General features: G+C 47.4%; 2 protein-coding genes across 5 annotated transcripts in view; one reads left to right on the top strand and one right to left on the bottom strand.

Moving 5' to 3' along the window:
* LOC137564472 (zona pellucida sperm-binding protein 4-like) overlaps positions 1-5377 on the top strand; it is a 59682-nt gene extending 54305 nt beyond the window's left edge. For all 4 annotated transcript variants that reach the window (XM_068278372.1, XM_068278373.1, XM_068278370.1 and 1 more), the window contains 7 exons: positions 1359-1456; positions 1529-1656; positions 2604-2793; positions 2870-3020; positions 3097-3175; positions 5028-5132; positions 5213-5377. In XM_068278372.1, coding sequence (XP_068134473.1) covers positions 1359-1456; positions 1529-1656; positions 2604-2793; positions 2870-3020; positions 3097-3175; positions 5028-5132; positions 5213-5358 — 897 coding nt within the window. In that variant the 3' untranslated portion in view covers positions 5359-5377. The remainder of the gene's footprint in view (positions 1-1358; positions 1457-1528; positions 1657-2603; positions 2794-2869; positions 3021-3096; positions 3176-5027; positions 5133-5212) is intronic.
* LOC137564469 (cationic amino acid transporter 2-like) overlaps positions 1-12255 on the bottom strand; it is a 110837-nt gene that overhangs the window by 32838 nt on the left and 65744 nt on the right. The gene's annotated exons all lie outside the window — the stretch shown is intronic.

A 12255-nucleotide genomic window follows, 5' to 3' on the forward strand; every position in this document is an offset into this window, starting at 1 on the left:
GGATATATCTGACAGTAAATTTCCTTGCCTCAAACATGAAACCAGTTCTCATCATTTAGGCATGCCCTGATCAGGCTCTTGTCACACTAGCTCAAAGATTCTTTTAACTAAGGCAGTTTCACACTAGCTCATAGCAAGTCCATATTGTCACTAGCAGAGCTCTTGTTAGCCCTAGAGCCCATAGGCGTCAGCAGGTCTTAAGTGGGTTACCATGGAAATGGCCGCTCGATCGAACAGCCTTTCCATGTCAGTTCACGGAGGGTGTCTCCGTGAACAACCGGAGAGCCGCCAATCGTGGCTCGCTGGCAAAATGTAAACACGCGGGGAAGATATCCGTCCTGCGCCACTCAGATGCTGAGGGAGAGGTAGGGAAAGCCGGGGAGGGCGGAAAGCGCTGCGGAGGGGGGCTTTGAAGGCCCCCCCCCGGAAAGCATGGGCAGCCGGCGGTGATCAGACCCCCCCCCCTCACCAAGGCTCACTGCTGATCGGTGCTGCGGGCTGGAGACCCCACGCAGCACCGATCACTGAAAGCCCTGGTCCTTAAGTGGGTCTTGGTCTAAACCATCAGTTAACAAATGATGATCTTGGCCTATTGTGGAGGGGCTGTCACCAAAATAGCTTGGTCTCCAGAAGTTCTTTGCAAGTACTGGTGCACATAGCACTTGGCTACTAAAACCACTTCTAAACCCTGGTTATAGCTTGTAATGCATCTAACATAATACATCTGCTGTCAAAGTTTAGTCACTATGAGCTGGTCAATCTCTATTATTTGCCAGGAAATCAACATCTAAGTAAGGCTAGCAGCAAGCCAAGTATTTATCTGAGCAATGTAAGGCACCATCACATGTTCTGGTTTGACACAAATGGCTTCCCTTACCTTCTTGCAAACTAGTTTGTCAATCAGCTAAATGGCTTTAAAGGCTGTACACAGGTGCCAATTGTCTAGCCTGTTGGACTAGATTTGCCTAAAACTCCCTACAACCAAAGTTGCTCTGGCATGACTGTTCTAAGACCATTAAATATTAAGTAAAATGTATACAGGCTATAAGCCTAGCACCAATAAGATCACCTATATTCATCTAGCTGGTTTGTGGTTGCTTAAACCTCTATAGAAGCACTGCTGGAACTCTTGAGCACAGAACTGCCTAACCCTGTGCAGGTGTCTGATCCTGCCCCTTAATGAACAGCGTAGGTCTAGTTACAGTTCAGAACCAATAAAATAACAAGCGGTCAAAGCTGGTATAGTCTGATTTCTATGGTGTACCTAGCATAAATCTGCCAGAAAATTGTATGGCGTACCTAGCATTAGTTGGAAGCAGTTTTTAATAAGCAGTTTTCTCACATGGTTATCTCAACAGACACTTGGTGACCCAGTAACCTATGAGAATACTATAGAAGCTACCAGAGGAATAGAGACCTGGCAGGGGTCTTCCATCACAAGGGACAGTACTCTGCAGTAAGTACAACATGTGACGTTCTAGCAGCAGCTACACTGTCTAGAACACCATAACCTTTACTCTCTTTACAGGGTAACAGTGCGTTGCAGGTACATCCAGACAGGTGTTGTCCCACTGCAGCTATCGGTGTCAACCTTGCCGCCACCACTTCCTGTTACCACAACAGGCCCTCTGCTGCTGGAAATGAGGATCGCACAAGGTGAGACCTGGTAGAGGGCAGCTGCCACTTTAGTAACCCCCTCATTGCCCAGCAGATATTGGGACCCTATCCCTTGGGATGGCATTGCAGGGCTGTGGCTGTACAGACACACTGCTAGCCTACAGACAATTGACATGTTCAGTTGCTATGCTTAACAGAGCAGCATGGGAGTGACTTCATATTGCAGCCTGGGGTGAGTAAGCGGAGCAATGCAATTGGCTGTATGCTGGGGGGGGGGGGGGGGGGGGAGAGTGTCAGGTAAGGGCATCAGGCTTCTGTACACACTAGTCTTGAAAGGTCATTAGGCTTTAAACCCACATAACCTGCAGTAAGTTTTGTGGGATACAATTTTGTGTATAGTGTTCTGTCACTGGAACCATTCCCATTTTTTAAGATGAGACAGTTGAGCTTGCCTCCAACATCAGAACAAGATGTACCGGTTGGCATGGGATGGACCTTCAGTGCCAAATCTACATATGGGATGCAAATCTACATTTTGTGCTGGATTATGTAATCAGACCTTCCAAGCAGGGGTGGAGTTCAGTTGGGATTGGCCATCCCTACTCTTCACCTTGCTGTATGGGTTACAATACAGAATTAACAGATCCAGACTAGTGTGCCAGTACTAGAGAGTCTACACCTCTAAACCAAAATGTACTTGTAAGAATCTGAGAATCAGACATTGGAAAGGGGAGGTGTGGTGGGAAAGTTAGGCTAGCTAAAGATCAGCTTGTTGGCTTTCACCCCATATTTGTACCCCAAACTGATCTTTGCAAATGAGTTGAGCCCTGCTATAGCATTTGCTAACCAATGACAGCTGGCTTGGAGTGAATCACATGTAACGTGAATGAACCCATATTTGGGCCATTAGCTGAAGCATTGTCTGCAAGAAAATTGGCAACTGCCCCATCTAACCTAATTTTTTTTTTTCTGTTCCTCTTGTACAGATGCTGGCTATACATCCTACTACTCTACAGGGGACTATCCTGTGGTCAAAGTCCTCAGGGACCCCATCTACTTAGAGGTCCACATCCTGCACAGAACTGACCCCAATCTGGTGCTTGTGTTAAATGACTGTTGGGCTACCTCCTCTGCAGAACCTACACTAATTCCTCAATGGCCCATCTTGATGGACAGGTCAGTAACTCGCAACCTGTACTGTACTATGTGCTCCCAGAACATGAGGCTGACTTGAGATCTTCTGTGACTGTAGGTGCCCTTTCTACATGGACAGCTACCTGAGCAGGCTGGTTTCTGTTGGAGCTCCTTCACAAGCAGTTCCCATCCCGAACCACTACAAACGCTTCCTCGTCAACACTTTCACATTTGTGGATGCAAACAGCCAGCTCAGTCTTGCCGACCTGGTAATTCAGACACCTAAATATCTTACTATAATGACTTTTATGCTTGATTGTGACTAAAATACAAATTTGTCTACAGGTTTACTTCCACTGCAGTGCATCAGTCTGTGTCCCCTCTAACCTGGATGACTGCAAAGCCTCTTGTGGCCAAAGGAAAAGTAAGTTGATTTCTAGTACTCTGACTAGTGTGGTGAAGCTGGAGTCAGACTTGTGTCCTGCTTGCATAGACTGTAAACAGAGCAGGATTATCCACCAGGCACCTTCCTTGACCTCTCTCCCCTCTAGCCTGCCAAAGGGACCATGCAATGTCTGTTCAAAAGTCACAATCTTTATTTAAATTCCAGTTCCCATTAGCTTTAAGATTTGGATATATCCACAATAAAGTCAGATACTCAAGGAGATGGAGGCTCTGGGTCCCATAAAGCATTCCCTCTCCTGGTCATTCCCTCTCCTCTCTGTTGCATTGGCTCCCCATAGCGGTATTCGACCATTTCGGTCAAATTACCGCTGTTTCCCAGCTGAAGAAAGGCTTTGGGAGCCGAGTGCTCCCGAAGATGGGCTGCTCTACACTGCGCACAAGCGCCCTCTGACACTCGTGCCTGCGCAGTATGGAGCTGCATGTCTTCAGGAGGACTCTGCTCCCGAAGACTTCCGAAGTTTCCGCAGCAGGGGATTTGACCGGGGAGCCAGCGCAGCACCGAGGGAAGGCTAATTAGGGGCCCGGGCCTTCCCTCTCCTTAGGTGAGTATCTGACTTTTTTTATTTAAATATGGTTTCCCATTAGCTTTAAGACCTCAAACTGGCAATGTTGAGTCATGGACTATGATTAAAGGTTACCCGAGGTGACAGACATGTGTATGTACAGTGCATAGCACGCAAATTACTATGCTATGTTCCTTTTTTTTTTTTTTTTTTTTTTTCCCCCTCTGCCTGAAAGTTAAATATCAGGTTTGTAAGTGGCTGACTCAGTTGTGACTACAGTGTGACCCTCAATGATAAATTCCAGCTATAAAACACTTCCCAAGCAGAAAATGGCTTCTGAGAGAAAGAAAGATACAAGGGGCCAATAGTTCAAACATTTTATCTCTGGCATACTTCAATGCATGGGGGCATTGAGAAAAAGCAATAAACCAGTTAGACCTTAAAGTAGATTTAAACCTAAAACTTTTTTTTTTTTTTTTTTTTTTTATGGATACAATTTTTGCCTTGGGTGTCCATTAAGGACCACACTGGTCCAAAACATGTCAGTTGTCCTTCCAAGATTTAGATATGTCCACAAATATTGACTTTTGAATGGACAATGTGGACATCTGTATTGCCTGTTTTACTATTGGATTGGTAATACTTGCCCTGGCACTGTCCTCATCTGAAGTTGCGTGGTCTCTATACCCCATTACCTCTAATAGTGAGAAGCACTGTAAGAGCCTATGCCTTGCTGTGATCAAGTGGACTATCAGTGTAACTACTCACTAGTACTACACACTAAAGGACTTCCAACGTAAATTTACAAATCTCTTTTGCTCACTAGGGCTTCATCCCTCCCCTCACAGCCCCAGTCTTACTTGCTGTCCCAGCTGGCTGCCAGTGATCAGTTTGGGTCTTCTGTGCCTGTGCAGGCATTCATGTCCACATCTGGTGCAGTATAAAGTGGTGTAGCAATAGTGGGTGCAGAGGTTGCAACTGCAATGGGGGGCTCTTGTCCCAGAGGGTCTCTCCCATCAACCGCAGAATTACTGTAGCTCTTTGTCTGCGCTGGTAATGCTTCTATAGAGGGTAGTAATCAAACTGGTCCCCTTATTGCTCCTCTGACAATACAGCTGTCATTGGCAGGTTTTGGTCTATCCATTAGGTAAGACATGCACTGGGGCTCCTTGGCTAGACCACTGAACCTAAATCAAGATGTGATCATTATTGGTAAAGGGACTGACAAATATCTTGAACTCAAGCATAAGGGTGCTCTGGAGCCTCTTGCCTGCATTTGAAAATAACTGCTCACTAAACTTTCCCTAGAGAGAATGGCTGAACCCCATGAAGTCCAGACTCTGAAAATGGCGATAGTATCTTCAGAGGGGCCCGTTGCCTTGCTTTATGAGGGTGAAGTTCTAAAGCTGGAAGGTAAGGATATAAGTGGCACCTGGTCTGTAAGTGGGTATGACTTCTGTATTGGTCACTAACTCTACTCTGTTCTATCTTAGGTTCTCATCAGCCATGGTCCTCCTCCCTGGACCTGGCCAGAGCCCTAGCTACTGCTGGAACAGTAGCATCTGTAGCAGTCACAATTGTAGGCATCTGGTTGCATCGCAAGAGACACTCCTGTAACATTAAAGCTGCAGTTGTTTGAATAAAAGTTTTCCAATAAACTTCTGGTGTGGTCAGTTTCTGCTCAAGACATGTAATGAAACTAAAACCTTTTAAATTGGGTTTTAAAGTGGCTTCAACTGATCAACTCTACTAGGGAAAAGAACTTGCCTGTTAAGGTGAGACATGGAGGCTGCCATTTATTTCCTCTTACAGTACCAGTTGCCTGGCATCCTGCTGATCTCTTTGGCTAATAGTTGCATGCTTGTTTCAGACATTACCACATTTGTCAACATCTGGGCTTCATGCTTGATCAAGGTCTGGCTAAAAGTATTAAAAGCAGGATAGCCAGGCAATGTGCATTGTTTAAAAGGAAATATGGCATCCTCCCTTTCTCATCTTGTGTTCCCTTAAGTCACATTCTGTACTTTAACCTAGTATTTTGAAAACAAGGCAATGTATCCCAAATTATCTTTGCTAGTAAGACAGTGGTTACCAGCTAAGTAAAAACCCGAATGTCAGATGGTCACAGGAATTGCCAGCAAACCTACTGTAGATCAAGAACCTAAATGGGGTGGTCAGATGCAAATACTTCAGTTTATGCAAATGTATACACTGGTTTATGAAAATACACTTTTATGAAAATTGACCAATTTAAACCTGGGTCTTTAGTTTATGCAAAAATTTGCAGATCCTCCCAGCCAGAAAGGTTAAACTTTAACCAAACGCTGCCTGGGGATTGCGAAGATCCATCTCTTTGGAAAGTGCACAAAAGGATCCGCAAGCCAACAGTGGTAGAAAATGCTGGTATTCTTTATTCAGGAATTCCACATGGCAAATGTTAAAAATCACAGGGTTCAACTGACGCGTGTTGGGCTTACAATCTGCCCTTAGTCATAGTTCATAGTTCTTTGGAAAGTTTTGCAGATCATTCTGAGGTCAACTCTTTGCAGCAGCTGGTAATACTAGTGTTCCAGACTCCAGGATGAGCTCATAAGGCTCTTTACCAGAGCCCGTTTTTAACTCAAGTCAAAACTTTGTGTTTACCAGGGTAAAATGAAAGTCCCTAGATTTTACATTTTACACGACACTGCATTTGGATGCATTGCGGATCAACACACCGCAGGGCATATAACTCATGCATAATGGCTCCTGCATGTGTCCTAGATTTGAAAGAGCCCTTAAACTTTTTTTTTTTTTTTTTTTTTTTTTTTTTTTTTCCCCAACCCCCCCCAACCTAGCTGGATTTTCCAGTGGGTGTCATGTATGTTTTGCCTTGACCAGGACATTTTTATTAAAGGCCACTGAAGCTTTAAGGCCAAGCTGCAGGGCCGCACAGCACACAAGTGATTTCCCCCCACCAACAGAGCTCTCTGTTGGTGGGGTCTGATCGCACCCCCATGTTTTTTTCATAAAAAATTTTGTTCGTGTTAAACACTGTTCCTTTAAACCCCTCTCCCCCAGCCAATCAGGGCGATCAGCTCTCATAGGCTTCACCCTATGAGAGCCGATTGCTCTCTTGTCCCCCAGGGGGACAGCCGTTTCACACGGCTGTCCCCAGTGCAGCGCTGCTGCTCGCAGCACTGTATAGATGGCGATCACACCGTCTAACAGTCTCCCAAGTGGCAAAGGCCGCTTGGAGACTGAAGGTGGGGCAGAGCTCCGCCCCCTCCCCCTCCCCCTCCCCCCCCCCCCCCCCCCCCAAGCAGGGGATGTGCACAGCCTGTGTGCGATCTCCTGCAAAAAAGAGCCCCAGGACTTTACGCCAATTGGCGTTAGGCGGTCCTGGGGCTGCTGCCACGCCCATCGGTGTGGCGCGGTTGGCAAGAGGTTAAAATGTTAATACATTAAACCTGAAAAGAGGAATATGGAGGTGGTGGCCATACTTAACCTTAAATACCAGTTGCTTGGCTGTCCTGCTGCCCCTCTGCTTGTAATAAAGGACACCCGAGGTAAAATTCATGAAACAATTGTATCTTCCTTCACCTAAATTGTAGGTGAATTATGTAGATTTTAACAAAATGAAACATCTAAGTTTTGACTTTTTTTTTTTTTTTTTTTTTTTCCCTTGCTCAATGACTCATTCATTGAAGTATGCCAGAGCTAAGATGTATGACCTATTTTTATATCTAGGAAAGCTTTAGATTTGGAATTTATCGGTGAGGGTCAGTTCCTGCGAGTCAGACTGAGTCGGCCACTTGAATACCGGATTAATTTTCAGCCATAGACAGAAAAAGGTGTTTGTGTACCTGGCACTGGACATACCCATGTCTCTCATCACTTCGGCTATCCTTTAAGCCATAAACACTGAAGGTTACCATTTTTCTGACAAGATCAACCAGTTGCTTGTTTCAGAATCTACTACAGCCAGAATAATCAGAACAGCCAATTTTATTTAAAAAAATATTACAGCATCCATATGCTCCCCCCCCTCCCATTTTTTTTTTTCTCTCTGCAAATGGAGAATATTTTGGGTGTTTAAAGTGCAAGTGGCAACAGCATGGGGTTGGTGAGGCCTGGCTTCTGCTATGCGTACAACTAATAACTTTTTTAGGGTGGGAAGTCCTCAGTTACTTGCCTGTCATTCTAGGTTTCTTACCATTTTAAACAGGGGTCTGAGGTGTTTAGACCACTGGCTATTGTTAGTGTTGGGCGAACAGTGTTCGCCACTGTTCGGGTTCTGCAGAACATCACCCTGTTCGGGTGATGTTCGAGTTCGGCCGAACACCTGACGGTGCTCGGCCAAACCGTTCGGCCATATGGCCGAACTAAGAGCGCATGGCCGAACGTTCCCCGAACGTTCGGCTAGCGCTGTGATTGGCCGAACGGGTCACGTGGTTCGGACCCGAACGCGCTCTGATTGGCCGAACGGTCACGTGGTTCGGGTAAATAAATACCCGAACCACGTCATATCTCCGCCATTTGTCTGTGAGTTTAGCTTTGGGTAGGCAGGCAGGGTAGTTCGCGCTCCAGCCACGCTAGCCAGGGTCCCCCCTGTCATTGTGTCACTGCTGGGAACAGTAGTACACCGCTTGCTCAGCCACACTATATAGCATTCTGTTTACTGCCACTCTGTGTACCTCGCTCAGCCACACTATATAGCATTCTGTTTACTGCCACTCTGTGTCTGCTGGGAATAGTAGTACACCGCTTGCTCAGCCACACTATATAGCATTCTGTTTACTGCCACTCTGTGTACCTCGCTCAGCCACACTATATAGCATTCTGTTTACTGCCACTCTGTGTCTGCTGGGAATAGTGGTACACCGCTCGCTCAGCCACACTATATAGCATTCTGTTCACTGTTCTGTGTCTGCTTGGAATAGTGGTACACCGCTCGCTCAGCCACACTATATAGCATTCTGTTTACTGTTCTGTGTCTGCTGGGAATAGTGGTACACCGCTCGCTCAGCCACACTATATAGCATTCTGTTTACTGTTCTGTGTCTGCTGGGAATAGTGGTACACCGCTCGCTCAGCCACACTATATAGCATTCTGTGCACTGTTCTGTGTCTGCTGGGAATAGTGGTACACCGCTCGCTCAGCCACACTATATAGCATTCTGTTCACTGTTCTGTGTCTGCTGGGAATAGTGGTACACCGCTCGCTCAGCCACACTATATAGCATTCTGTTTACTGTTCTGTGTCTGCTGGGAATAGTGGTACACCGCTCGCTCATCCACACTATATAGCATTCTGTTCACTGTTCTGTGTCTGCTGGGAATAGTGGTACACCGCCCGCTCAGCCACACTATATAGCATTCTGTTCACTGTTCTGTGTCTGCTGGGAATAGTGGTACACCGCTCGCTCAGCCACACTATATAGCATTCTGTTCACTGTTCTGTGTCTGCTGGGAACAGTAGTACACCGCTCGCTCAGCCAGAGTATATAGCATTGTGTTTACTGCCACTCTGTGTACACCGCTCAGCCAGACTATATACCATTGTTTACTGACACTCTGTGTACACCGCTCAGCCAGACTATATACCATTGTTTACTGACACTCTGTGTACACCGCTCAGCCAGACTATATACCATTGTTTACTGCCACTCTGATTCTGCTGGGAACAGTAGTACACCGCTCGCTCAGCCAGACTATATAGCATTGTGTTTACTGCCACTCTGTGTACACCGCTCAGCCAGACTATATACCATTGTTTACTGACACTCTGTGTACACCGCTCAGCCAGACTATATACCATTGTTTACTGAAACTCTGTGTACACCGCTCAGCCAGACTATATACCATTGTTTACTGACACTCTGTGTACACCGCTCAGCCAGACTATATACCATTGTTTACTGACACTCTGTGTACACCGCTCAGCCAGACTATATACCATTGTTTACTGCCACTCTGATTCTGCTGGGAACAGTAGTACACCGCTCGCTCAGCCAGACTATATACCATTGTTTACTGACACTCTGTGTACACCGCTCAGCCAGACTATATACCATTGTTTACTGCCACTCTGATTCTGCTGGGAACAGTAGTACACCGCTCGCTCAGCCAGACTATATACCATTGTTTACTGACACTATATAGCAGACTATATAGCATTGTGTGTACACCGCTCAGCCAGACTATATACCATTGTTTACTGACACTCTGTGTACACCGCTCAGCCAGACTATATACCATTGTTTACTGCCACTCTGATTCTGCTGGGAACAGTAGTACACCGCTCGCTCAGCCAGACTATATACCATTGTTTACTGACACTCTGTGTACACCGCTCAGCCAGACTATATACCATTGTTTACTGCCACTCTGATTCTGCTGGGAACAGTAGTACACCGCTCGCTCAGCCAGACTATATAGCATTGTGTTTACTGCCACTCTGTGTACACCGCTCAGCCACACTATATAGCATTGCGTACTCTGCCAGTCAGTGTGTATATTGCTGGGATCAGTAATACTCCACTCACCGTCAACCACTATATGAGCTCAACATGAGTTCCCCAGAGACCTCCGCTGTGAGCAGCACTCCCAACAACAGCAACAGCCAACGCCCCACGCAAGCTATAACATCCACCCCAGCAGCCAGTGGTCAGCAGCAGCCCTCCCCGGAGGAGAACGTTGTGTCCATCAGTCCGTCGCCAGAGCGATTAATGAGGGCTGCCATTGAGGAGATGATGGGGCCTGATGTGGAGGAGGAGGTCTGGCTCAGGCCAGCATCCCAAGTTAATGTTGAGGACGATGAGGGGTCTGTGTCTGGGGATGTTGGGGTGGCAGAGGTGGTGGGTGGGTCAGACTCAGGAGAAGAGTTGTATGATGAGGATGATGATCGGGACCATCTGTATGTGCCTCAGAGTCCGACCCCGGAAAACATGTTGTATCGTGTGTTTAGGTACTAAAATCTGCGTTCCCTCCCAGTAGTGTTGGGCGAACAGTGTTTGCCACTGTTCGGGTTCTGCAGAACATCACCCTGTTCGGGGTGACTATATAGCAGACTATATAGCATTGTGTTTAATGCCACTCTGTGTACACGGCTCAGCCACACTATATAGCATTGTGTTTACTTCCACTCTGTGTCTGCTGGGAACAGTAGTACACCGCTCACCCGCCACTGTATAGCATTGTGCTCTGTGTCACTGCTGACAATAGTGGTACACCGCTCACCCACCACTGTATAGCATTTCTGTACTGCCACTGTACTGCTGCCAGTCAGCGTGTACTTTAAGGATAAGTGAAATGAGGAAGAAATCCGGTGAAAGAGGGAGGGGCAAGGGAAGAGGTGTTTCCCCTGACGGTTCACGTACAGGCCACAGGGGAGCACCCAAGAAAACCCACTCAATACTGCCCATGTTGTCCAGGACAACAACCCTCACAGATCCAAAAGAACAGGACCAGATAATTACTTGGATGACCTCTCAAGCGTCCAGCAGTGGGTTAAGCAGCACCAGCACATCACGCACGAGGTCCGAGTCCTCAGCCAGTTAAAGTCTGGGCTTTCTTTGAAGACTGCACTGAGGATGTTACCATGGCGATTTGCAAGGTGTGCAAGACCCGCCTGAGCAGGGGGAAAAGTATTAACAACCTCTCCACCACCAGCATGAGCCGCCACATTCTATCCAAACATCCCACTCTGTGGGCAAACGCGGCAGGACAGGGTACCACCAGCAACACTGCCTCCCTTGGGTTCACCAGACTCACCACCAGACCCGCCTCAGCAGCAGCAGTAGCCCAGCCATTGCGTGGTTCACAACATTCACAAACATCAGACGATGCTGACACTGTCACTTTCCGGACTAGTGCTCTTGAGGTCTCCCAGTGTTCATCAAACACAACAACCAACAGCCCTTCGGTGTGCAGCGCTACGGTTGAGTTGTCTGTCTCTGAGATGTTTGAGCACAAGAGGAAATTGCCAGCAAATGACCCCCGGGCTGTGGCAGTAACAGCCAGCCAGCATAGCCAAGCTTCTGGCCTGCGAAATGCTGCCATATCGAGTGGTGGAGACAAACAGCTTCAAGGGCATGATGTCAGTGGCCATCCCACGTTACGTTGTTCCCAGCCGCTACCACTTTGCGCGCTCTGCAGTGCCTGAGTTGCATGAGCACGTGGTCAGCTAAATAACCCGAAGCTTGAAGAATGCCGTTGCCTGCAAGGTTCACCTCACCACTGACACCTGGACGAGTGCGTTCGGCCAGGGTCGATACATCTCCCTTACCGCGCACTGGGTGAACCTTGTGGAGCCTGGCAGCGATTCCTCACCTGCTACGGCGCGGGTGTTGCCCACGCCGCAAACAGCTGGATAACAACAGCAGCACCTACCTCTCTGACTCCTTCTCCTCCAACGCATCTCAAAGCTGTACCTCATCCGGAAATGCTAACCCAGCACCAGCAGCAGTAGGATCGTGGAAGCAGTGCAGCACAGCTGTTGGCATGCGTCAGCAAGCGTTGCTGAAGCTGATCTGCCTTGGGGATAAGCAGCACA

The sequence above is a fragment of the Hyperolius riggenbachi genome, chromosome 3 (genome assembly GCF_040937935.1).
Source record: "Hyperolius riggenbachi isolate aHypRig1 chromosome 3, aHypRig1.pri, whole genome shotgun sequence".
In the NCBI taxonomy this organism is placed as follows: Eukaryota; Metazoa; Chordata; class Amphibia; order Anura; family Hyperoliidae; genus Hyperolius; species Hyperolius riggenbachi.